General features: G+C 35.7%; 3 protein-coding genes across 3 annotated transcripts; 1 reads left to right on the top strand and 2 right to left on the bottom strand.

Annotated features, from left to right (window-relative positions):
- Positions 1-4,075: 4,075 nt before the first annotated feature.
- LOC145616217 (uncharacterized) lies at positions 4,076-9,046 on the bottom strand. Its single transcript, XM_081670912.1, has 4 exons — positions 8,821-9,046; positions 8,373-8,507; positions 5,082-5,269; positions 4,076-4,579 (listed from the first exon to the last, which is right to left on the bottom strand). Exons 1-4 carry the CDS (start codon positions 8,877-8,879, stop codon positions 4,392-4,394), a joined length of 570 nt encoding a protein of 189 aa, XP_081527038.1. The 5' UTR covers positions 8,880-9,046; the 3' UTR covers positions 4,076-4,391.
- A 1,236-nt stretch (positions 9,047-10,282) lies between these two features.
- Positions 10,283-14,780, bottom strand: LOC145624145 (hypothetical protein At1g04090-like). Its single transcript, XM_081677110.1, has 2 exons — positions 13,381-14,780; positions 10,283-12,175 (listed from the first exon to the last, which is right to left on the bottom strand). The coding sequence occupies exons 1-2, from the start codon at positions 13,499-13,501 to the stop codon at positions 10,602-10,604; spliced, it is 1,695 nt and encodes a 564-aa protein (XP_081533236.1). The 5' UTR covers positions 13,502-14,780; the 3' UTR covers positions 10,283-10,601.
- A 3,242-nt stretch (positions 14,781-18,022) lies between these two features.
- On the top strand, positions 18,023-20,452 carry LOC145624144 (inactive LRR receptor-like serine/threonine-protein kinase BIR2). The gene has a single exon (XM_081677109.1). The coding sequence runs from the start codon at positions 18,228-18,230 to the stop codon at positions 20,037-20,039; it is 1,812 nt and encodes a 603-aa protein (XP_081533235.1). The 5' UTR covers positions 18,023-18,227; the 3' UTR covers positions 20,040-20,452.
- The last annotated feature ends 3,168 nt before the right edge of the window (positions 20,453-23,620 follow it).

The following is a 23,620-nucleotide window of genomic DNA, read 5'->3' as shown; positions in this document are numbered from 1 at the left end:
TGTAGTATGAGTAATTCTGCTAATGTCGGTTGGTCCAACTAAGTATAAAAATAATATTAAGGGGGTGGTTTAGATTCACTTCCTTAATGGTTTTGGTTTATACATGCCAAATTAATTTTGATACTTTTATAGTCTTATTATTGTCAATAAATTTTTTTTAGGAATACTTTCCATTCTAGTACGAAGTACACATTACACAATATGAGTGTAGTCTAAGTTATACTTAAGGCGACGACCAATAATAATAATAATAAAATAATAACATTAGCACAAAGTATCGATTGAGTGTTTATTATTATTATTATTATTACGATTTTGCTAACGAGCGCCTCGGGGCGTTAGATAAGGATATATTATATTGGTTGAAATGGTATTAAGTTAGGAATTCATGACAAAATCACGCATCGTTCGGTGTAATTAATGTTAATTTTACTCTAATATTTACACTTTAATTCTCTTATCTATTATTGTTGTTGTTATTAGGAGTATTTTCATATCGTAAAAATGCTACGACTCTTACGAGCACTTCAAAATACTTTTTTTTTTTTTTTTTAACCAAGTGAAAAAAATATGTTGTACATTTTTTTTTTTTTTTTAGGAGTATTACGAAGTATTTTGTTGTATGCTTGTATCCAAAATAGCAAAAAATTAAAAATCAACAATATGCTAAAGGTACTAAATGGAAAAAAAAAGGGGGGGAAGGGAATAAATTTGCAATCTTTTGGACCCTTGAACAATGAAAAATTCCATAGAGCAATAATTAGGGCTAGAAAGAATAAAAGTAGAAAAATGAAGCCACTAGTGAGACAAGGTATAGGCTTTGAAAGGGGACGACCAAAGAAAGAGGAACACAATCTACAGTTTAAAGTAAAGCATAATTCCTTTTCTAATTAACCAACTTAAATCCGAATATTATTTTCCTTAGCAAAACCTTTTTAATGAAATAAAGCAGAGATCTATTCCAAAAAAAAAAAAAAAAAAAAAAAAGCCGAGATCCTTCAAGGAATTAGCAATGAGTGCTCATCCGCTCATGATATGGAGTGTATAAAATTAACCGTAATAGCAAATACTTCCTCCGTTCATCACGCTTGGTCGCTTGTTAATGCAAAATTTTAACGATCAATAAATTTAATTCTTCGTAAGTAAAAATTATTAAAGTTATATATTAAGATAGTATTTATTGAGACAAATTCAAAAAGATCGAATATGAATATGTTTTTCTTTACATACTATTTACAAAAGATGGTCAAAAGAGGGGTGATTAATAGTGTAAAAGTCAAAGCGGATCAAGTAAAAAAAGAATGGAAGAAATATGACATTTCTCTAGTAGAGGTGAAAAATAAGAATTTTCAAACAATCCCTTGAAAGTACATTTAAATAGAGATGATCATTGGGCGGGTTGAACTAAAGGCTAAAATTCCTACCAATTCTTGGACAAGGCCAAACTTCAGGCTGAAAGGTTTGTGCCCAAACCCGCCCAAAATGGATAGGTGGTGCGGGGCTTTCGGACCAGGCCGAACAATCAACGCATTAAAATGTTTTTCTAAGCCCCCCCCCCCCTTTTTTGAAAAATCACTTTTGATTTGGACAGGAAAAGGCGCATATTCTTACATGCATATTCATGCAGGTAGAATAGCTGCAACACGGGTAAAACGCATGACTTTCTTCTTGAAACGCATCCCATCAAAAATCATGACTTTCTGCTCTAATATTTCTTCCCGCCTACATTTTTGGTTTTCTTTTTCCCAATTCTCTCTCTTCTCCTTTCTTTCCTAATTCTCATCAAACTTTTTGATCAAAATTTTCATTACAATTTTTTCTTCTCTGTTTTTTCTCCTTCTTCAATTTTTTTCCCTCTAATTTTTATGATAAAAATAAAATTATATAAATATACAATTGACAAATTTTGATAAAAATAAAGGATTACGAAAGATATGTTAGCTATAAATGATATATAAAATTATCATTTATACCTATATAAATTTTTGTTTTAAAGACATGTCAAATCATTTTTATTTTAAGCAATTATATTATATAAGATTAGGAAATTATTTTTGTATAAAAGAGTTGTTTCTTTGATTAAATTTTATTTAGCCAAAAAAAAAAAAAAAAAAAGACACACCAAGTCGACCAAGATATGACACGTGCATTACTGGTGTGTTTTTTAATATATAGTTATTGATTGATTGATTATTTAGCTAGAATGCTAGATGATTTGGTTGATAAGAAATCATTACTCTACAAGAGTTTAAGCACTTGAAAAAAACACAGGAGAATTTAAAGAATTATTGTTGACATCATCAATTGGTAAGCCATCCTAGTGAAACATGCAATTGCCCAAATGCAAAGCATTTGACTTTTAATAAGTACGGAGTACAAAAAAATGTTATGGCATGTAACAATTTTTAATGTATACTGTATATATAGAGCTGTCAGTTTCTGACCCGAACCGTTAAATCCGACTGTTTCGAACCGATCCGAAAAGGAACTGAACTGTTTAAAACCCGTTTTTTGGAAATCGAAAACTGACCCGACCCAATTTTTTCCAAACCGAAACTGAACTAAACCGAATGTGTGCAAACCGTTACTAACCCGACCCGTTATCAAGCCAAACCGTTACAACCCGAAACTGAAAGCAACCCAAACCGATTACGTTTAAACCCGATAGCAACCCGACCCGTTTTAAACCGAAAACCGTTAAAACCCGATAAAAATCCGATAAACCTAAATCGTTCCAACCTGTAACCCGTTGTGACCGAACCGGTTATAATCCGTAACCCGTTGTGACCGAACCGTTTACGACCCGTAGCCTGTTATGACCAAACCGTTTAAAACCCGTAACCCGTTATGACTGAGTCATTTACAACCTGTTACCCAATATGTTTATGATCTAATCTGTTTCAACCCACTACTCGATAAACCCAACTTATTTATGACTTGACTTGATTATAACATGACTCGTTCCTACCCATTATCTGACTAATTCGACTCGATAATCATCCGACTCAATTTTAACCCGATATGATTTTGATTAGAAATCCGTTTCAAATTGGGTAAACTTGTTTTCAAACCAACCAAGTTCAATCTAAACCGATTATAACCGAAACAATAATGGTTGGACCCGATTTCACCCGATCTATTTTGAACCGAAACCCATTTTCGAACCGACCCAGTTAAACCCAAACTGATTATGACCCGAACCAATTACGACCCGTCCTGATTAAGACCCGAACTGTTTTTAACCGAAACCCACATTAAATGGGCTAAACCCGTTTTCAAACCGACCCAGTTCAACCCAAATTGATTATGACCCGAACCGACTAGAACCCGACCCGATAAGGACCCGATCCGAATAGAAACTGCAATTAAAAAAACCAAACCGAACTGACCTGATAATTTTTCAAAACCGACCCAAACCGACCCGCTTATTATTTCAATCCGTTATAAACCGACCCGTTATAACCCGAAACTGATAAACCCAACCCAAACCCGAACTGTTTAACCGAATTGACACCCCTATGTATATACAAGTAATACAACTACTCTACAAAGTATTTAAACCATTTAATTAAGCAAGTGTATGAGTGTATCCCCAAATCCCCTCTCAACTGTTTATAAATTGGACTGTCTACAAAGAATGCACGCAAGATAGTATCATATACTCATATTAAACTGTTTATTAAGATAGTATTCCCAAATCCCCTCTTAACTGTTTATTAAGATAGTATCATATGCTCATATTAAACTCAAATTTCGCCAATTAGTCACAATTTACATTTATGGTCAAATTCTATCAACTTTGACCAATATTTTTCATCACTATAATAATAAAGTACTCCTAACATATACTGATATACTCCTGTTTTAAATATGATGCAAACTAGTACTAAATAATAATATTTATTTAGGCATATGATAATAGTCATAATACTATCCATGGAATTGTGAGTTTGTGACTATCCATTACAAACGCACAAATCCTCAATTGCACAACTGTAACCGTTCTCGATTCAATGTCGAATAACAGAAATACAAATGAAAATAATAGAACTTAAGGAAGAGAAAAATCTTGAAGTTAAATTTAAAAGATCTAATAGTGTCCATTTTGAATGCAGGCATTTGTAAGCCTCATTTCGTACATTGTTTCTACAAAGAAAATTTCAAAATCGATTTTAGAGAAAAAAAACATTTATAAGCCTCAATTCATACATGAACATACCAAGGAAATTATACATGTACTCCACCTATGTATACTCAAAATTGCACGCTCTCCAGGAAAATTGCGATAATGTCTCATGTATGTATAAAGAATATTTGAATTTATTATTCACTTCCGCTGCAAACTATGGAGGAAGTTCTTTCTAAGCGTATTCATGAACTGCACTAAGTCGTCATTCTTTACCTGGACTTTTTGTCTCTGGACACCTAGTGCAAGCTTGACATGCAGGGGAGGGGACGTCATCTGAGATGTTAATCTTAAGGGTTCTCTGCGCTTCTTCATTTCCTGGAACGTAGAGCACTGCATCCAAAATTAAGATGTCGAAGTTGCGTGGCCGGAAGAATGATGACCAGGAGTCATCTGGCAAAACCAGCAGGAGAAATCGTCAGCAAAGAGGAAGGGAGAGACAATATAGGCAGCGCAGCAATTGATAACTGACTACCCACCCAAGTTGATTTAGACAATTACTCCCACTGTTGGGAGCTATTTATCATATTATTCACTCCAAGAGTGCATGCCGATGTCACAAGAATTTAGTGTTTGATCCCTCATTACTTTTGGGAATGTGATAACTTTTTTTTTTTCCCAGACATTCTAGAATGGCTATGTGACGTAATATTTTCAGACAATAGAAATTAGGAATATTTTGATTTGGTCAAATCTTATCGCAACATATTGGTTGAAGATTACATAACCATTGCATCAATTTTCTACGATTATCATGTAAAAAGCTACTCTTTCCCCTTTCTTACCCCTTTCAGCCTCTTAGATTATTAAACAGATCTCCTCAAACAAAAGTTCAAAAAGGGGGGAGGGGGGTACAAGAAGATCAGGTAAAAGATGAGAGAAATTATATGTTCACCTCCATCGCGAACAGCCTTCAAGCGAAGAACTCCTTCGCCTTGAGGTCCAGAAATAGGAAATGTGCAGGAAACAGATTTCCTCTTGTGAGTTACAGCAAGTGAAGCACTATACCAAGGGCCTTTTACTACTGGTTCGCCTATTGCATTTATGACTTCCTGGTTCTTGCTCGCTTTGTCCATTGCCTTGCTGAAACCAAAGAGGACAAAAGTTAATATCAAGCAGTTTGAAAGTTGAGTTCAAGATGGATTTAATAATATCAAGAAATTGGATTTACTGCATAACCACTAGATGTGTATGACATTTCAAAGACGAACCACACTATGCACTGAGTTATTATCACTTGATTGTATGAAAAAAAAGCAGGATAAGTAAAGCCAACAGGCATCAGCCAAATAATATTATCAAGCCTGACTTTCACAAAAGTCAATCTAGGCAATACAATATATGTCAAATGCTTGAGCAGAAACCCACTTAGATTTTTATTAAAGAGGCTAAGGATGGTCTTTCTTCAGAATATCTCTTAAACTTCTATATTAATGGTAAATATTCTCCTTCCACCAAGATATAGCCATAATTACACGTACTAGTATACTACACTAAGATGTTCTGAAAAGATTTAAATACTTTCTTCAAATAGGAGAATTCCACAAATCGACTTAAAGCAAAAAAAATTCACTTCAATTTTTAGGACTTGGGTCAATAACAAAGCAAACTAATGTAATGCATCAAGCATAGGAAAAAGGACAAGGTAGCCATGTAAGTAGTGCAAAATGATAGTTATACTTCAAGCATATCTTCTAGGAAACACCCCACCCCCTCCCCCCATCAATGGATTCGGTTTGGTGATTGAGATGCTATAGGAATGACAAAATTATTTTGAGTGATAAAGAATATTATGATTAATTCACAATAAATCAGTACTTTAATATGGAGACTGAACATTGAGACTGTTATTTTAGACGAAGATAAAATATGACTACATTTGCTAATACATCATATGATCATAAAAATCCATATGCAGCTCATATTGTCAGCTGTCACCAGTCAGGCAGTCACCACTCCCCTCCCCACCTCACCCAAAATAAGGGAAAAGAAGTAAAATATCTCAAGGAAAAAATTAAAGAGATTTTTAGAATCTTTTTCTCATATCTACAATTGACGACTCACCAGCTTCCCAGCAAGATTCAGGCTTTGTTCACTTCACTTCAACAAAAATTTCAGGAACATGTAATCACTAACTCTTGGCAATGGCTAGAAATCTAGAAATCCCAAACAAAACACGAAGTATTACTTAGACCATTGATCCATGTTGCATGCACCTTACTGAATCAATCTGTTACATGAAATTCACTTAGACAGCTACCCACCTCTTCTTTGTTTTGATGCACCTTTGTTTTCCGAGAAAATTCACAAGCTTTTCTTTTCTTTGGTAAAATATACTATTGTATGATTTCTTCCCTGATTGTCTCATATGTTGACTCGGTTATCCAAAATACGAAGTCTGTCACTCCAAATACCCATGCTTATATATGACTACGGTTACAAGTTGTCAAACTATATATGGGCCAGAATAGATATCCTCATAGACAAAGGGCACTAGGGCTATGCTTGGCACTATAAAGAATTAAAGATGGCCACTCATTTAATAATTTTGGGAATCCCATGTACAAGAAACTGTTCCTAATATAGTTGCACTTATGTTTATGACTTTTTCAAAGAGTCTCCTCAAATATATTCTTCTCTATGGTACAAATTTGTCAAGACGAGCTCTTTCGATTCCATACCATCATAAATTGAACAAATAAAGTAGAAGCAGCGTTATGAATTGATTCTAAATTTCAGTTGAGATCAACAAATATTATGCAGGTTCCACCTGTATCCATCTTCCAGTGGGACTTCTTCTTCCTTCTTGCAAGACACGATACATCCCATTAAAATTACTTTTTTCTTCATCCTCTTATCAAACAGTAGATCACTATCAATATTAAAAATAGTTAAGCCAAACTCTCTACACTGATATTAAACACACAGTTTTCCAATTAACATGGAAAGTGAGAGAATATATTCTGGGGGCAAGGAGTTAATGGGAAGAGGTAAGAAGGTAAATTGCTGGGAAACTTCAGACAATCATATACATTTCAAATACTTATGTCACCTTACTATGGTGGTGAGAATCTAAGGGGAGCAAAGAACACAAAGGAACTAAAACCACACTAAGAATCTAAGAGGTCACTCCACCATCAATATCTTTGCAATATAGTGGTGACCACCACAACAATAACAATACGCATTACATATTTGTTAGAAATAACTTCATACTGATACCTTTGATTAATTTTATTCTCAATTATATGAGATTAACTCTCAAATAGCTATTACTATCCCCTCACCTCTCACATGTTTTGCCGATGGACTTAAAGACATGCGCATGTGCATGCCTGAATGTACCACATCACTTTCTTTAAATTATACAAGTAGCAGTTATTGCCACTAGCAAATTCTGTAGCAATAAGAAACTCATTACTAAATAATGTCAATTCCATTGCTTCAACAACCCTTCTGGCTCCTTATACAAACCTTTGAATTTAGGTCCATCAACAAGCCTTGCAGTATAGCAAACATAATTGCAACTTTTCCTCACTTCCTTATAGTGGCAACTTTATCTAGTGATTAGTCAACAAATTTTGGGCCTATTTGGCAATTGGCACCACCCTATTTTTATTTTTTTTCAACACCAAAAATGTAGTAGCGTATTGGAAATTGTTAAGATTATCTTTGAAGTACCAAATAGGCATTGAGAAGTAAGCATATGACACACAACAGTATAACACTACAAAAAAATATACACATTCAGACAGAGAAAGCACATAATGCAGCACAAAGGGTTGCAGATAGCAACAGAAATCTAACAGTTCTACAAATTTCTTGCCCATAAGACAGCCTTTCAATAAACGGCTTTGTCAGATATTGCTGCCCATCAAATAGAAGGTTCGGTCTAATAAAATTATCACACAGATGGAGACAAAACCAAAATAAAAATTGTTGTATGTAGAATCGACAAAAGATAACTTGACTCGTGTATCAGGTAAATCAATAAGAATAATTTCTATGGAGTTTGTGCATCGTGAATGCTAACAACTAACAGTCTTGATACACCAATGTCCGAATCAATGAAACATATAAATGAATCACATTGTTCTATAGTGCAATATTATGTACAGGTCATTATCACTTCATTTCTAAATTCAAAAACCCGGCATGAATAACTGAATAATGAGCTGTATCATACCTGCTACATCCCTGGTAGATAGCAAGGTCATCAATGGCACTCAAAGCAACACCACCAGTAAGACAAAGCAGTGCAGTCGACACCACTTTTCGGCCCAATGATCTGCTCTTTTCTTCATTAACAGACTTCGAAGAACTATAACAAAGCCAATCCAAAGAATTAACACATACATCTGACAACAAAAATTGAACATTTTCAAAGAAAAAAAAAAAAAAAAAAGTCAATTTACAGCACAAATCAAAATGGGCAAGAAGAAAGCACAAAAATTTAAGCTAAAATGCGATAATTAGCAAATGGGTATTCATTAATAAAGATAGAAATACAATAAATTTCATCAAATAATCAATCATACAACTTGAAAAACTAGAACCCAGAATTCAATGAAACAAAGAAACAATAGAATATGAAGCTTTATAATATATGGAAGAAAATTGAGAGATATTGGTACCTGGAAAATTGATTTGATGATGAGATCCGAATAAGAGAGGGTAAATTTCTTCTGAACATGGTTGATTTTTCTTTCAAATTATAATTATTTTAGTAAAACCCTAAAAAAACAAATGAAGGGTTTTCGGTATCGACTAGCGAAGCAACAACGTGGTTCCATCCATACCACGCCTACTCAAATGGGGTTTGATTGTTTGAACACTCCTTATTTTGCTTCTGTCAAATTGTGAATTAATTGGGTGCAGTGCACCTGAGCCCAGATTGGTTTTGTGTCTCGAGCTCTCGAAGTCCGGAGGTGGCAAATGGAATGTTCGGGTTAAATTTAAGCCATAATTTTCTTTTCACTTGAAGTTTAATAAGGCAAAATGATTGTATCGTGTCAGGTTCTTGTTTGATCTTGTGTCACTTTCGTGTTATTCACAAAATCTACCAAAAAACTATGTAGAATATTAGATAATTGCATAATTTGACCAATTTATAACATATTTTGTGCGGGTTAGTTTCGTGTCATGTTGTGTCGATTTTGTGTTTTCTATCAGTAACTTGTGTTCGTATCGTGTCAGTTTCGGTCATGTTGTCGTGTCGTGTTAGATATTGCAAGCTCTGCTTGAAGTCAAGAATTAATCAACTTAAGGTCGTATTCGGGCCTATAATTGTTCGTTAAACAATTTTATGTTCATCAAAACATTGATTTTGTACGCAAGCAGGGATGTTCACCAAATCAAAATTAATTCAACACTCGAAGCCTACATTGATTAAGCTGGAACTGGTCTTAGACCAAACTAATAAAACTGATCTAAAATTCGAACTGGATCGATTTAGATCGGTTTAGAATTCTTCTTGATATATTAAAATATAAATATAAATTCTTAACCAGAAGGCTAGATCGATTTTCTTTAATTGCTCAATGTCGAATTGTGGAAGTAAAAGAGGCATCTTCATTGAGGACAACCAAGGTTAAAATTTAATACTCTTGCACGGTTGCACCTCATATTATTATTTGGATCTAACTATTTGTACTATTGTACACACATAGTTCAAGCTCGGTGGGTCTTTAATTTGTGTTCATACTGATGAACCAATTTGAATTCATACATGATACCAAGCAATCATAATCATTTTAGCGAATTCAAGGGGTATAATGATAAACTTCTGGTAATTGCGAAAGCATATAATATCAATGGAGTATTAACTGATAACTATGAAATACTTGTAGAAGATTAGAACAACTGGCTAGCTTTTCAGTCCAATGTTATGAGTCGAATCTCACAATGCTCATAAAAACATTATAGAATACTATAAAATTTGCAGATTAAAAAATCTGATGCAGTTTTAAATTTTTAATCATTAGGATACTTTTGAAAAATATGTGAGGTATTCATTCTATAATATTGATTCCAAAATATTACTTCGTACTTTACATGCATATTAAAAATCCACACTCGAGATGTGAAATGTGAATAGAGCTAGTAATCAATATGTGATCCTCTTGACCTCTTCACAAAAAAACTAATGTTCCCTAAGATATTGTTCATGTGTCACATTGTTAGTTTGAAAAGAAGTTACAGTATGGAGGGTGATCAAAGTTTACTAGCTGACTATGACATCCTTTGACATATACATAAATGTATGCATATAATTGTATAAAACACTTCCATTTACATGTTCTTTACACTTTCTTTGGCCATTTTTTCCAACAAGCTTGAATTGAAGTCTAGAAAGATAAATCCTGTTAATATGATCCTAGAACAGGTTAAACAGAATGACTATTGGCAAGTTATTCTACCACCTTTCATCCCCTAACCAGTTGTTCTTCTCTTTTGGACCACTTGGTCCAGACTGCTCACAAAGTTCTCCGGGAAGCTTGCCAACCAAGTTTGCAATTGAACGACGTAACAGCAATGGAAACCGTTTGATCACCTTATCCAGCTCTTTCCTCGAATCATAAACAATATGTGGCCCCCATTCTCTCATATACTGCAGCCAGAAAGGCTCAGTAACATCTTCTCCAAGATATTCAGCAGCAATAATCTCATAATGGGTGCTAGAATCCACAAAGAAGTTGCTTCGAGCACAATCATTTCTTATCCCAATACCAAGACCTGAAGACCCTTGAAGATAGGTTCTCGGATATGGGTAGCAAGCATGGCCATGTTTAGATGCATAGACGACAGGTCGGTTTCCCTCTATGAACTCCAAGTCACAAGCATTCTTCCACACACCACCACTGTGCTGTGAGAAGTATACACTGTGAAGTTCACCGGTGAAGTTGCTTACACGAAGAGTAAAATGTTCCCAATCACCAATATGTTCACCTGTCCTGCTCAGAGCAATATTACGTGGTCCAATCTTTATGGTGGCTGGTCCATTGAAAGGTGAAAAGAGCCACATTGCTAAATCAGTGAACGTGCCACCTAAAGCTGGTTTAACATGAACATAAAGTTTGGCTGTTTCAAGGTTCCCACGCTTGAGAACTTCCCTTCGTTCATCAGCAGGAAGGTCTAACCAAAACTCACCGTCATTTTCTCCACCACGAGGCAGATTAGAGCCTTCAGCATCAATAGGTTCACCATTAGACTGTCCAGCTTTATATAGAAGAGCTCCATTTATGAAGAACCATGAAACAGAAGAGGGAAAGTAGACCTCATCTGGATGGAGGAAAACGGTGGGACCATAGTGATGAATCAGTGCATGGATCTGATCGAGGTTTGGCATTGCATGCCAATCGAGGTCTTTGTTTTTCAAACACGTAACAGGCATTTCTTCTTCTGCAGTCCACAGACTAGTACAACAGAAGGTTCCAACAGGTACACCTCTCCCCTGCATACCTCTGTTACGAGGCCTAGTCTTAAAGAGTTTGCAAGGGATATTCCGGAATTTTGAGTTTATTTCAAGCATTGAATCACAAGTCTCACAATCATCAACAAGGTCCTGTCTGACACATCCAACTTCAGCCAGATCAGGTTTAACAGGATGGGTTGTCACAACAAAGCCTAAGGCTTTATAGCCTGAAGGGGGTTTCGGCTGCCAGAAGTAACTATGTTGATCATAGATTTCCATGCCGTCATCTGAATTCCAGACCAAAGTATAATCAACAGGCATCACAATGGCTGGTAAGCTAGGATCTTGAGACGCCAATCCCTTAGCAACCAAAACATAACCATTTAAAGGTTTGTCATTTGGTTGGCAGTAATGACCAAGGCTGAAGAATCCTTCAGGTATGTCCACAGGCTTATAGAAAGAAATTCCTTTTCTTCTGTCATGTGACAGATGAGAGCCCCAAATAAACTCGAACCTCTTTATTTGCGCAACTTCTATCTCTCCAAGGTTTATTACCCCAGTGGCAAATCCTCGCCCTGATGAATATCAACACAAGTGATAATTGTGAATATGCGATTCTATGGTACATGTTAAGGTCACACTTCACTGTCAACTTAAATCTGTGACTACAGTTCAATTACTTTACATCTAGATTGTTAAACCATACGAACGATGCTCTAGGATGTCCAGAATTAACTGAGTTATTTTCATCCTAGGTAGGGCTACGACTACCACGAAACTATATGATGCATGCCAAGTCCTGTTATCCTTGCTTTACTGAGTTTAGGCAGAAAAAGATGTTCTATTTTCTTCATGATAAATCACTATCGATATGCAAAATGGGTCTAAAAGTCCATGCTGATTGATTATCTATTCCACAAACAGCAGCAATCTTTGTAAATCATGCAAAGCAGTCAAGTACTCGAGTAGTCATAAATGCACGGCGAGAAAATTATAAACTAACATATCTTAGTATAATTTGACTGATGTATTTCTGAATATGAAATCTTTTACTCTAGATGATTGCAACAAAAAGCATATAATTGTAAGAGCAAAAACAGAAAGAAAGCAACAGTTTGTACTATTGACAAAACAATTGAAGACATTTGCAAAAGAACAATTTGTTTAATTGAATTTATTAGGAAAAAAAAAAAAAAAATGAAAACAACATGTAATGTCATTTGGCAGCTTCTTCAATAACTGTACATTTCATTTCAACTATTTACCTTAACAACAACAAATTCTTGTGAAACATGGTCGACCATTAACCCCTTTATACACATATAACATTTTACGTATTAGTGTATTACATTATACTACGTATGAATTATAGTGTGACGGTCTCATATGACTATGTAAACTACGCTTATATACATTGACAATGTACATAGTGATAAAATTAGTATGATCATAAAATTTTCTGCCTGCTTAAATCATAAAGAAAGATTTTGTCACTATATTAATCATAATCAATTAACCCAATTAAACAAAGATTTTACCTAACAACATAGTAAGCAACCTAGAGATAATATTATGATCAAGTTCCACATTTTCAACTACACCCACCCACCCACCCACATGCTCATATGAGTGATACACCCACCCACCCACCACCTAACCCAAGTACTCAAAGCCATGTCCCGAGATCAAATCCCGTCTACATCACTAATTCAAACAATGCCAACAAAAACATTCTTCAACAAAATAATAAGAACAAAAATGACAAGTAGAAGAAACACACCTTCAGGCCATTTAGGCAATGGAGCTGGTAACAAGAAAGTGTTTAAAGAAGGCGACATATTTACAGATTTAATTCCATAATTTCTGGGATACCCAACAATCTTGCTCAACCACAACCCCATCAATTCAACTCAACTCTAATTGATCAAACCCATTTTTACAAAACGGGTTTCCGGGGAATCGGGTTTGGGTTTTCCCTGATAAGTTTAAGAAGTTATACAATCAAGAATTCTCCAGATTATTATTGATCATGTTGTTGTTGAAATCTCAGGATTATTGGGTTGTTTTTGAATTGAGAGGGAAGATGGATTTAAGGAAGATCCGAATGGAATTCCGGGTTTCAAATTGCAGGATGTAAAGGAAAGGAAAGGGAATCAATTGAATTCCTTGTTCATGTTGTGGTCTCTTCTTCTTGAGTGATGATTCTTTGTTTGTTGGGCTGCTCTGCCAAAAAGTAAAGAAGAAAGCTAAACTATGCCCACCAATCCATGATTAGAATCTTTAAATTAATAATGTTATCGCTGTGTGAAAAGGAAAAAAAATAATAATACAAGTATTCCGTAATAATGATATCCAATCTAACTTGTCAATTTGTCATGGTCTTATGGACTAACCAAGCATAGCTTGGTCAAGTTTGCATTTTATGATCTAAGAGGTTGGGGGATTAAACCCTACTAGAGATACTTTGGAGGTGGGGATTCCTTTACCCTTTTCTTTCACTTTTAGGGGTCGTTTGGTTCGCACGAGGAAATCGGAATGAAATGAACAAAGGGAAAGAAGAAGAATGAAATGAAAATACCTAAAATTTGTGATGTTGTTTGTTTTAAAACAAAGGGAAACACTCCCTCTATTCCCACCACCACACCACCACCACACAACCAACAATATCATTCACTCTCCAACGTTCCCACCACCGAACCACCACCAAACTTGTCGCTGCATCTCCCCCACCGTTCGCCCTTCGCAAGCCTTCCCCCGTCCCTCGTCGACCCAACGGAGATCGTCCCTCCTTCGAAAATCTCCTTAGCCCAGAAAACCCTAACGTCGCTAAAACCGCTGAAAAGCCTCACCACTCCCCGTGAAATCCTTCGAACGACCCTCCCTAGGGTTTCGAGGGTGGGGGAGGGTCGTTCGACGGATTAACAGTGAAGAGGGTTGGTTTTTTAGGTTTTTCGATGGTAGTGGAGGCTCGGGGAAGGGGCGACGACGGTCGGGGAAGGGGCGGCGACGGTCGAGGAAGGGGCGGCGAAGGTCGGTGGAGCCGTGGAGGTGCGACTGGGTGGTAAAAGGGTGGTGGCTAGGTGTAGGTGTGGGTGTGGTGGTGGAGGGGTGGCTAAGGAAAAAGAATGGAAAAGTTTAGAGGGGTAGGTAATGAAGTTAGAAGGATTTGGGGTAATGGGGAGGGTAAAGGGAATGAAATAATGTGCTTAACAAACAACAATAAAGGGAATCGAGCCAGTTGATTCTCATTCCCTTTGTTGATTACACCCAACCAAACGACCCCTTAAAGTGTCTAGTCCGCTAACCCGGGTTGGGAGGACCTATGAGAGGTTCCGATTCGATAAAGGCCCTTCTCCTTACCAAAAAAAAAAAAAAAAAAAAAAAAAACAAGCTACAAATGAAGTTGAATAATCTAAACTTGTTCGATAAATAAACCATCTCTTTTATGAGAAAATTGCAATGAAAAATTAAAAACAATTTGTCTCATTTACTAGCAGCAAATACAAGTTCATGCCCTAGATTTACGAAATTCGTTTATCTAATGGCATGAAATGTAAATAAGTGGGAAAAGCGTGCCCCTTAGTTCAAGTATTTTGACAATTCAAGATAGGATTCGATTGATTTGAATTAAATTGAGTGATTTTGAATAGATTTCAAATTTAAATTGGATATTTCATACTCCGTATTAACTAATCGAGTTATTTAGATTTGAATCGGCTTCGTCATATCTAGACGCATACTACTCTCTTCAAACACATGAAATTTGTGTAAGCATAGAGTGCACATGAAATTTAGTGTTGCATTATTATTGCAACCATTTTGAAACTTCTTGAAATTAAATACTTCACAATTGATATCCTTAAGCCACGTTATTTATTCTAATAAAGGACCTAAACCCAATTACAATCAATCTACTCTTAACAATGCAAATGTGCGAGTGGGAAGTTTACACGAGTAACACACTCCAACCAAAAATATATATTAATATATTATACATAATACATTTAATCATTTATAACCAACCAAAACTATATGATTATAAAGATTACAACTCAACATTTTTTGTTCATCATTGATGGGATCATCGTCAAATGATTCTCACATTTGATAGTGATTGACTTAGCATTATTCCTAGTGCTTCCTTCAAAGCATCGATGGTGATTGCCTAAGCACTAAGCATAATTGTTGTGGACATTAAATCATGTGTGATCATAAAAAGGGATTTATGAATTTAAATTTTGCCTAAAATGAACAACTTTTTTTAAAACCCACTAAACCTCAAAGGCTATACAAAGTATATACACTTGGGGTTTATGTAATAAATGAGATTAGTCAAAAACCAATATTTTAGAAAAACAAAATTATTTCTTAATTATTATAGAAGTACTTTATTTCGATAATATCAAGTAAAATCATTTATTTGTATTTTTCCACGTACAACATTTGTTGCTCTATTTAACTTTTTTTTTTACACAACATGTTAACCACCTTTATTATAGAGAAGCATAACCTTATCTGACACAAAAAAACACGCTATAATTAATGAAGGCATGCATGTTAAGCTTAGTTACACAAGCATGACATGATGACATGTGGACTTGGGTCATGCATGGGCCAACCTTTTAAAATTTTTGGCACAACACATGGATTGTAGGCCGTGCCACCCGCGCCTAGATAACCCCAAAATCCATGAGCTCGATATGAGACATGACCCAAAATAACCCACTACAATCTTTAGTGTATACAAACAATGAGGTTTGAACTTTTGATATATTGACTTTGTTTGGCAATTGGCTGTTGGCTGCTGGCTGTTACTCTTGGCTTGTCTGCTGTATGTATTGGCTTTTTATGTTGGCTGTTTGACTGTTAGCTGTTAAAAAATATGTTTGGTAAACTTGGTTATTGGCTGTTGGCTGTTTAGGGCTAAAATTACCTTTAAGGGCATTGATATGTTTTATTATTTTTTAATAATAATAATGTTTTTTTTTAACTTTTACCCAAGTAGTATCACTGCTACTCTCTATTTTTTTTATAAATAATAATTTTTTTATTTCTTTTTGTAAATAGGATTATTATTTACTACTACTAATAACACCTATCACTGTTACTTCGTATTTTTTTTTCATAATATTTTTTTTTTTTAATTTTGTTGGTTATTATTATTATTATTATCACATGTAAAATAATGCTTACAAAATTTCAATAATACAATCCAAAATGAATAATAGAACATAGGTACGGAGTAGTAACTTAGAAAAAATAAATCATAAGAATGCATATTAATAATCTAATATTATTGTCTTCTGACTCGCTTGGCTCGTCTAGTTTCCATCAAGCTAGCAGCAATGTGATACCTTCACCACAACTTCTCCCAAATTCTCTCTGTAGTATAATAGTGGGTTTTTTGATTTTTGGAGAGAGAAAGGTAATTGAGATGAGAATGATAATAGGTGTCATGAGGGATAAAATTGTAATTGTTATCATTTAAGCCAAAAGCCAACCCAAAAAAGCTACTCTCACTAACTTTTGGCTTTTGGCGGAAAAGCTGGCTTTTTAGCCAACCAAAAAGCCAATTAACCAAACACAAATTTTGGCTGTTTGACCACTTCCAAAAGCCAAAAGCCAAAAGCTATATAAAAAGGCATCAAAAAGCTACTTACCAAACAACCCCATTATCTCTTCATTTGTATGAAGAAAAATTAGGAAATTAATTCGCATGTGATTTGGAACTAATTATCATACTTATAAATAATTGGGGGAGAATGAGTAAGGCGATTTTCAGATAAACTTTGTCAAGCAAATACGAAGTACTTGCTTACTTAAGTAATTATCAAGTTACATATCCTTAAAAATTCATAATATCGTAAATAAAGCTATGACAACTTCATATTCGGAAAAGTACTTATAAAATTGGTGAGTCACGCTAGGATGAGCCTCAACTTCCATAGGTCCTTTAGGATGAAGATTGGAAAAGTCACTAATTAACTTTAGGATGTAGGATGAAATCCTATGGAGATTATTATGGTGATATGATCATATCTTCCTAACTTCCTTCCTTAAATACCAAGTTAAGCAGTTAAGCATGATACGAAGTAAAAAAAAAATAATGATAATAAAAATTGTAAACGGAGGGACTGAGGGAGTAATATTAATATAGTATATCTTATTGCAAATCAAGTTATATACTTCGTAATAGGCAAGACCATTTATTTCGAAGTTCGAATCTCATTTACATTACTGTCTTTTTCACGTTCTATAAATGAGGATTACTCTTCCATTTCCCTCCTAAAAATGACAATTTTGCCCTTGAAAGGTGATAGATATATGACATATATCACCCCTCCCACTCCATCAACATCCAGTGGGACCCCAATTCCAGAAAATACAAAACAAAAACAGAAAACAAATGACAGTCAAATGCTCTTTCATTCCTTTCAAAGCAAAGACCATTCAACTCTCTAAAACTCCTTTCTTTCTTTCTTTACTACCATTCAAAATTTCCAGCTAATAGTACTCAACCATGCCCAAAAGTTGACCTCAACCCTAAAACCTAAACCCCCCATTTCTTCTTCTTCCTCATTTCAATCTACTGTATATGTGTTTAATTTTTCTGGGTAATTTTCAGTGATGAAGAAGAAGCAAAATTCAGATCTACCCACTTTCCAATTCATCATTTTCTCTCTCCTAACTCTCTCTTTTGCAGCTGAAGATGATGTAAAGTGTCTGCAAGGTGTAAAAAACAATTTGAAGGACCCACAAAGTAAGCTTAATTCATGGAATTTCAAAAATTCTTCAGCTGAAGTTGCTTTTGTCTGCAAATTTGTGGGTGCTTCTTGTTGGAATGACAAAGAAAATCGATTAATTAGTCTTCAACTTAGAGATTTTCAACTTTCTGGGGAAATCCCAGAATCTCTTGAGCTTTGCTCTAGCATTCAAAACCTTGATCTTTCTGGTAATTCTCTTACTGGTAATATCCCTTCTAAGATCTGTTCATGGCTTCCTTTTCTGGTAACTTTGGATTTGTCTAGTAATAAATTATCTGGTCAAATTCCACCTGATCTTGGTAAATGTCAGTATTTGAATAAATTGATTTTGTCTGATAATCAGTTATCTGGAAATATTCCTGTGCAATTGTCTAGTTTGAATCGATTAAATGACTTTTCTGTTGCTGGGAATGGATTATCGGGGCCAATTCCAGAGTCTTTTGCTAATTTTGCCAAGTCAGGGTTTGAAGGGAATGATGGGTTATGTGGGGATCCAATTGGGTCTAGTTGTAATGGATTGAGCAAGAAGAATTTGGCCATTATTATAGCTGCCGGTGTTTTCGGGGCGGCTGCATCGTTGTTAGTAGGGTTTGGGGTGTGGTGGTGGTATTTTTCGAGGGCGAGTCGAAGGAGGAAGGAAGGGTATGGGCTAGGGAGAGGTGATGATGGTACTTGGATTGATAGGTTGAGGGCTCATAAGCTAACTCAGGTTTCCTTGTTTCAAAAACCGCTTGTGAAAGTTAAATTGTCGGATTTGTTGGCTGCTACTGATAATTTTAGTGTAGAGACTGTTATGATCTCGACTAGGATGGGAACTACATACAAGGCTATGTTGGCGGATGGTTCTACTTTGGCAATCAAACGTCTTAATACGTGTAAGCTGAGTGAGAAGCTATTTAAGACGGAGATGAATAGGTTGGGAAAGCTTAGGCATCCGAATTTAGTGCCATTGTTGGGTTATTGCCTTGTGGAAGATGAGAAGCTTTTGGTATATAAGTACTTGTCTAATGGGACTTTGCATTCGGTGCTACATGGAAAAACGATTGAATTGGATTGGCCAATGAGGTTCAGAATTTGTTTAGGTGCTGCCAGAGGGCTTGCTTGGCTTCATCATGGAGTGGAGCCTCCGCATTTGCACCAAAACATAAGCTCGCATGTGATTCTTCTTGATGAAGATTTGGATGCTAGGATCATTGATTTTGGGTTAGCAAGACTTATTTCTGCCTCAGAATCGCAGAATCAGAGTAGTTTTGTTAATGGGGATTTAGGAGAGTTTGGGTATATAGCACCGGAGTACTCAAGCACCATGGTGGCGTCACTTAAAGGGGATGTTTATGCATTTGGTGTAGTTCTTTTGGAATTATTGACAGGCGTGAAACCATTGGAAGTGAGTGCTGTAGAGGAAGGGTTCAAGGGCAACTTGGTAGATTGGGTGAATCAGCTGTCAAGCTCTGGGCGAATGGTGGAAGCCATTGATAAAGATATACGTGGAAGAGGTTATGACAATGATATCCTTCAGGTCTTCACAATCGCCTCAAATTGTATAGTTTCTCGTCCCAAGGATAGATGTTCCATGTTGCAGGTTTATGATTCACTAAACAGCTTGACTGAGGACCATCCTTCCGAGCAATTTGATGACTTTCCATTGATTTTCGGAAGACAGGATATGGATTAGCCACCTCTATACCAGCATATTACCCAGGTTCACAATGATATTATTTGAGAGCGTGGTTCTTTTGTGCTGGTGAATTTGTATAATGCACCTGTATAATGAACCCTTTTGAAACGTTATATGTTGCAAACAAAAATAGATACCCAACTTTTGGTGGAAAGCTACCTTTGAGCCTCTTGATGTCTGCGATATGCTCTCTTGTTTTGAGATGCATTATCTGAAGTTTATTGTAGCATGTAATTTCATACTTCATTGTACTATGTGTAAATCAAAAGATGGATCAAACTTTCCTTCAATCTTTGAGGAAAGAAGCAGAAAATTGTCCAAATGTGCTAGTCAAGCTTATTACTCCGTATATAATGTACTTTAATAAATTAGTCTCTCAATTCAATTGCAAAAATTGGCTTGTTTAAGAACATCTTTCTCAGGAATGAGGTTTCACTTTGATTGTCTTTATGTATGCTTTCTATCGTTTCTATACCTATTGTGAGTTGAGAACTAGCTGTGCTGTGTTGCCTCTTTTCAAGTCTTTGCCTCTGTTTAAAGATTATAATCTGATATTTTCGATGTCCTGCATATAATGGATCAGAATAATCAGGTGAACGCAGTTAACACCTAGCCCACCATCTCCAATTCTCTGACCTGAATTCTCCTTGTTTCAGATGTGTAGTTTTGAAGCACGCTGTTGTACGGTTATACCAGTATTGCTGTACTAATGTACCAGTGGAACATCCAAATGTATTACCGCAAAGTTTTTAGTAACAACACTACAAGAGCAGTAACTGTGTACGGATTTTCCCACTCAGGTATGATCCATGTTGCTCCCTATACTCCAAAGTTCAAACCCTCTTTGGTTATTGAAAACATGTAATGGCTCTATTTCTAAACAATTAAACGTACAATAGCATATGTAACAGTTACCACGGGATAGAGAGTGGATATAGCTGTAAAACCAAGCTCAAACTCGGTAATTCACATCCAAGTTCATACTGTCTAGATCATAGCATGATTGATAGTGAACATATAATAATGCCACAATCACGAGATTGTACGGAGTAGGAGAATTTCTTTTCAAGATCGAACGGCAGAGCACCCATCCGACTTTCTCTCACTGTTTCTTCCATTTCTAAGAGCTCGCGTAACATATCTAAGAGCTCGCGTAACATATGTAGTGCCGGGAAATGGAGCAACACCATCTGCCGCCACACATTATAAGATGGATTCCCTAAACTTGATGGTTTGGAATTTGGATGCTTATGTAAACTAGGAGTTCCCTAAATTTGATAGTTCCAATGCTTTTATAAGCTAGAGTTCATTCTTTTGTAGACTAAAATTCCCTAAACTTTGGATTGGATTAAGAAATGCACCATTTTAGTCATTGTAAGATCTCTAATGACCGAAATGTACCAGGCTTGGACATTTTTATATTGGTACTTAAACAAGTTAATACTTCCTTTGTATTTAAATAAGTTAATATTACATTCGGTCCAAATTACTCGTAACTTTGGAATATTTTATATCTTATAAATAATATCCCAAAGTTGTAAGTAATTTAGACCGGGGGTAGTACATAACTTATAAAAGCTGGGGTAAATTCTCCTTTATAGTCCTTTACTTTTGACTTTTTTCATTGGTAGCCAAATTTTTGGCAATTTGTATAGGCCCATTTACCATCATTCAATCTAGCTCACCTTTTTCCCATATAAAGATCCAACATTCCAACCTTTTTACCACCAATCCACCATCTCTTATTCCCTTTTGTTTATTACCATAAAAATAATAACGGCTATTTCACCAAATGCCACTGACAAATTTAAAAATTCACCAAATGCCATCGGACTTTTCATAATTCACCAAATGCCACTCAGTTTTTAAATAATTCACTGAGTGTCATTAATGACTAACGGCCGTTAACTCCGTTAGTCATTAGGGTCTAATCATGACACATGTCATGATATGATTAGTCTATTTATTTTAATTCATAAAAATAAAAAGAAAATAAATAAATTAAAACAAAAAAAAAAAAACCCAAAAATTTCCCAGCCACCTTCCCACCACCGCCAAACCCTAGCCCCTCCCCTTTTCTCGCCGGAAAACAGTCGGCCACCCCCTTAACCAACAAAAAACGGTCAATCGGCCCTTAAGCACTCCACCTGACCCACCGCCGACCCCCAAAACCACCCACGCAACCTGCCTCGACCCAAAATACCACCAACATGAGCTTTGATTTAAACACCCAGCGTTTTCCAACCACCGCGCAAAACCACTCCTCCTATCCTCCACCCTTGAAACGATGAAATCGGCCATAGAAATCGACCATTGTAGATTTCCATGGTTGATTTCGATCGTTTGAGGGTGATGGGTTTCCACAGTCGGTTCTATTCTGGATTTCGGGTTTCTATGGTCGGTTGTGGTGGCTATGTGATGCGTCGTGTTGGTGCGTGAGGTGGTTGCGGGCGTTGGGGTGGGCATCAGCGCAAGGTCGTCGGGGGTCATTGTGTGGGTGCTGGAGTCGAGTAGGCAGAGTTTTGGGCATTGCGTGAGATGGTTGCGGTGGTTTTTCGGGGAATTAAGAGGAGTCGACGGTTTTGATGGGGTCAAGGGGTTCCAGCGGGACGTCAGGGGTTCTGGCGGGTTCCGACGGAAGGTTAGAGGGTTCCGGCAGGAGGTCAAGGAGTTCCGGCGGTTGGCTTTGGGCCGTCGGTTGGCTTGGGCAGGTGGTTATGGTGGTGGGGTTGGGTTGGGTTAGGATTTAGAGTTTTTTTAATTTTATTTATATTTTTAAAACCAATAATCGATTTCCATGTGTCATGATTAAGCCTCCGTTAGTCATTAATGGCACTCGGTGAATTATTTAAAAACTGAGTGGCATTTGGTGAATTCTGAAAAGTGCGATGGCATTTGGTGAATTTTTAAATTTGTCAGTGGCATTTGGTGAAATTTCTGAAATTTTGGTAATATATAGGCCTAATTGATTAATATACTGATCAATATGAATAATAAAGGCCACTATGTTAAAATTAGGGTAATAACGTCATATTTCAAGTTTACAATATTATTAAATGTTGTAGTAGCTTTAATAAAGGTTACTATGTTAAAAATAAGGGTCATTATGTTCAATATAATGTCAGTTGCGTATGTCTAGACCTTAGATCCGCACAAGTCTTTCTGTGCAATAGTGCATAGACTGATCCAACCAAGTCATCATATCAATCACATTTCCACTTTCAGATAATAATATAATAATAATAATAATAATAATAATAATAATAATAATAATAATAATAATAATAATAATAATAATAAATAATAATAAAAAAAATTAAAATTAAAATTAAAATTTAAAAAAAAGTTTACAAATATTTCAAATTTATTACACCCTTTGTTTGTTTGTTTGTTTTTTTTAAAAAAGTGTTAAACTTACTAATTATGATCGTGTTTCTTATGATTGGTATACTACTCCATCAATACGGGGTCGTTTTTTTTTTTTATAATTGATATCCTACTCCATCAAAACATTATAAATGAGAAGGGATCATATGAGTTTTAAGTCCTTTACATATGATGTATTTTAGGATTTGACA

This window comes from Chenopodium album, chromosome 3 (genome assembly GCF_948465745.1).
Source record: "Chenopodium album chromosome 3, dcCheAlbu1.1, whole genome shotgun sequence".
In the NCBI taxonomy this organism is placed as follows: Eukaryota; Viridiplantae; Streptophyta; class Magnoliopsida; order Caryophyllales; family Amaranthaceae; genus Chenopodium; species Chenopodium album.
This window is presented reverse-complemented; position numbering and strand designations above follow the sequence as displayed.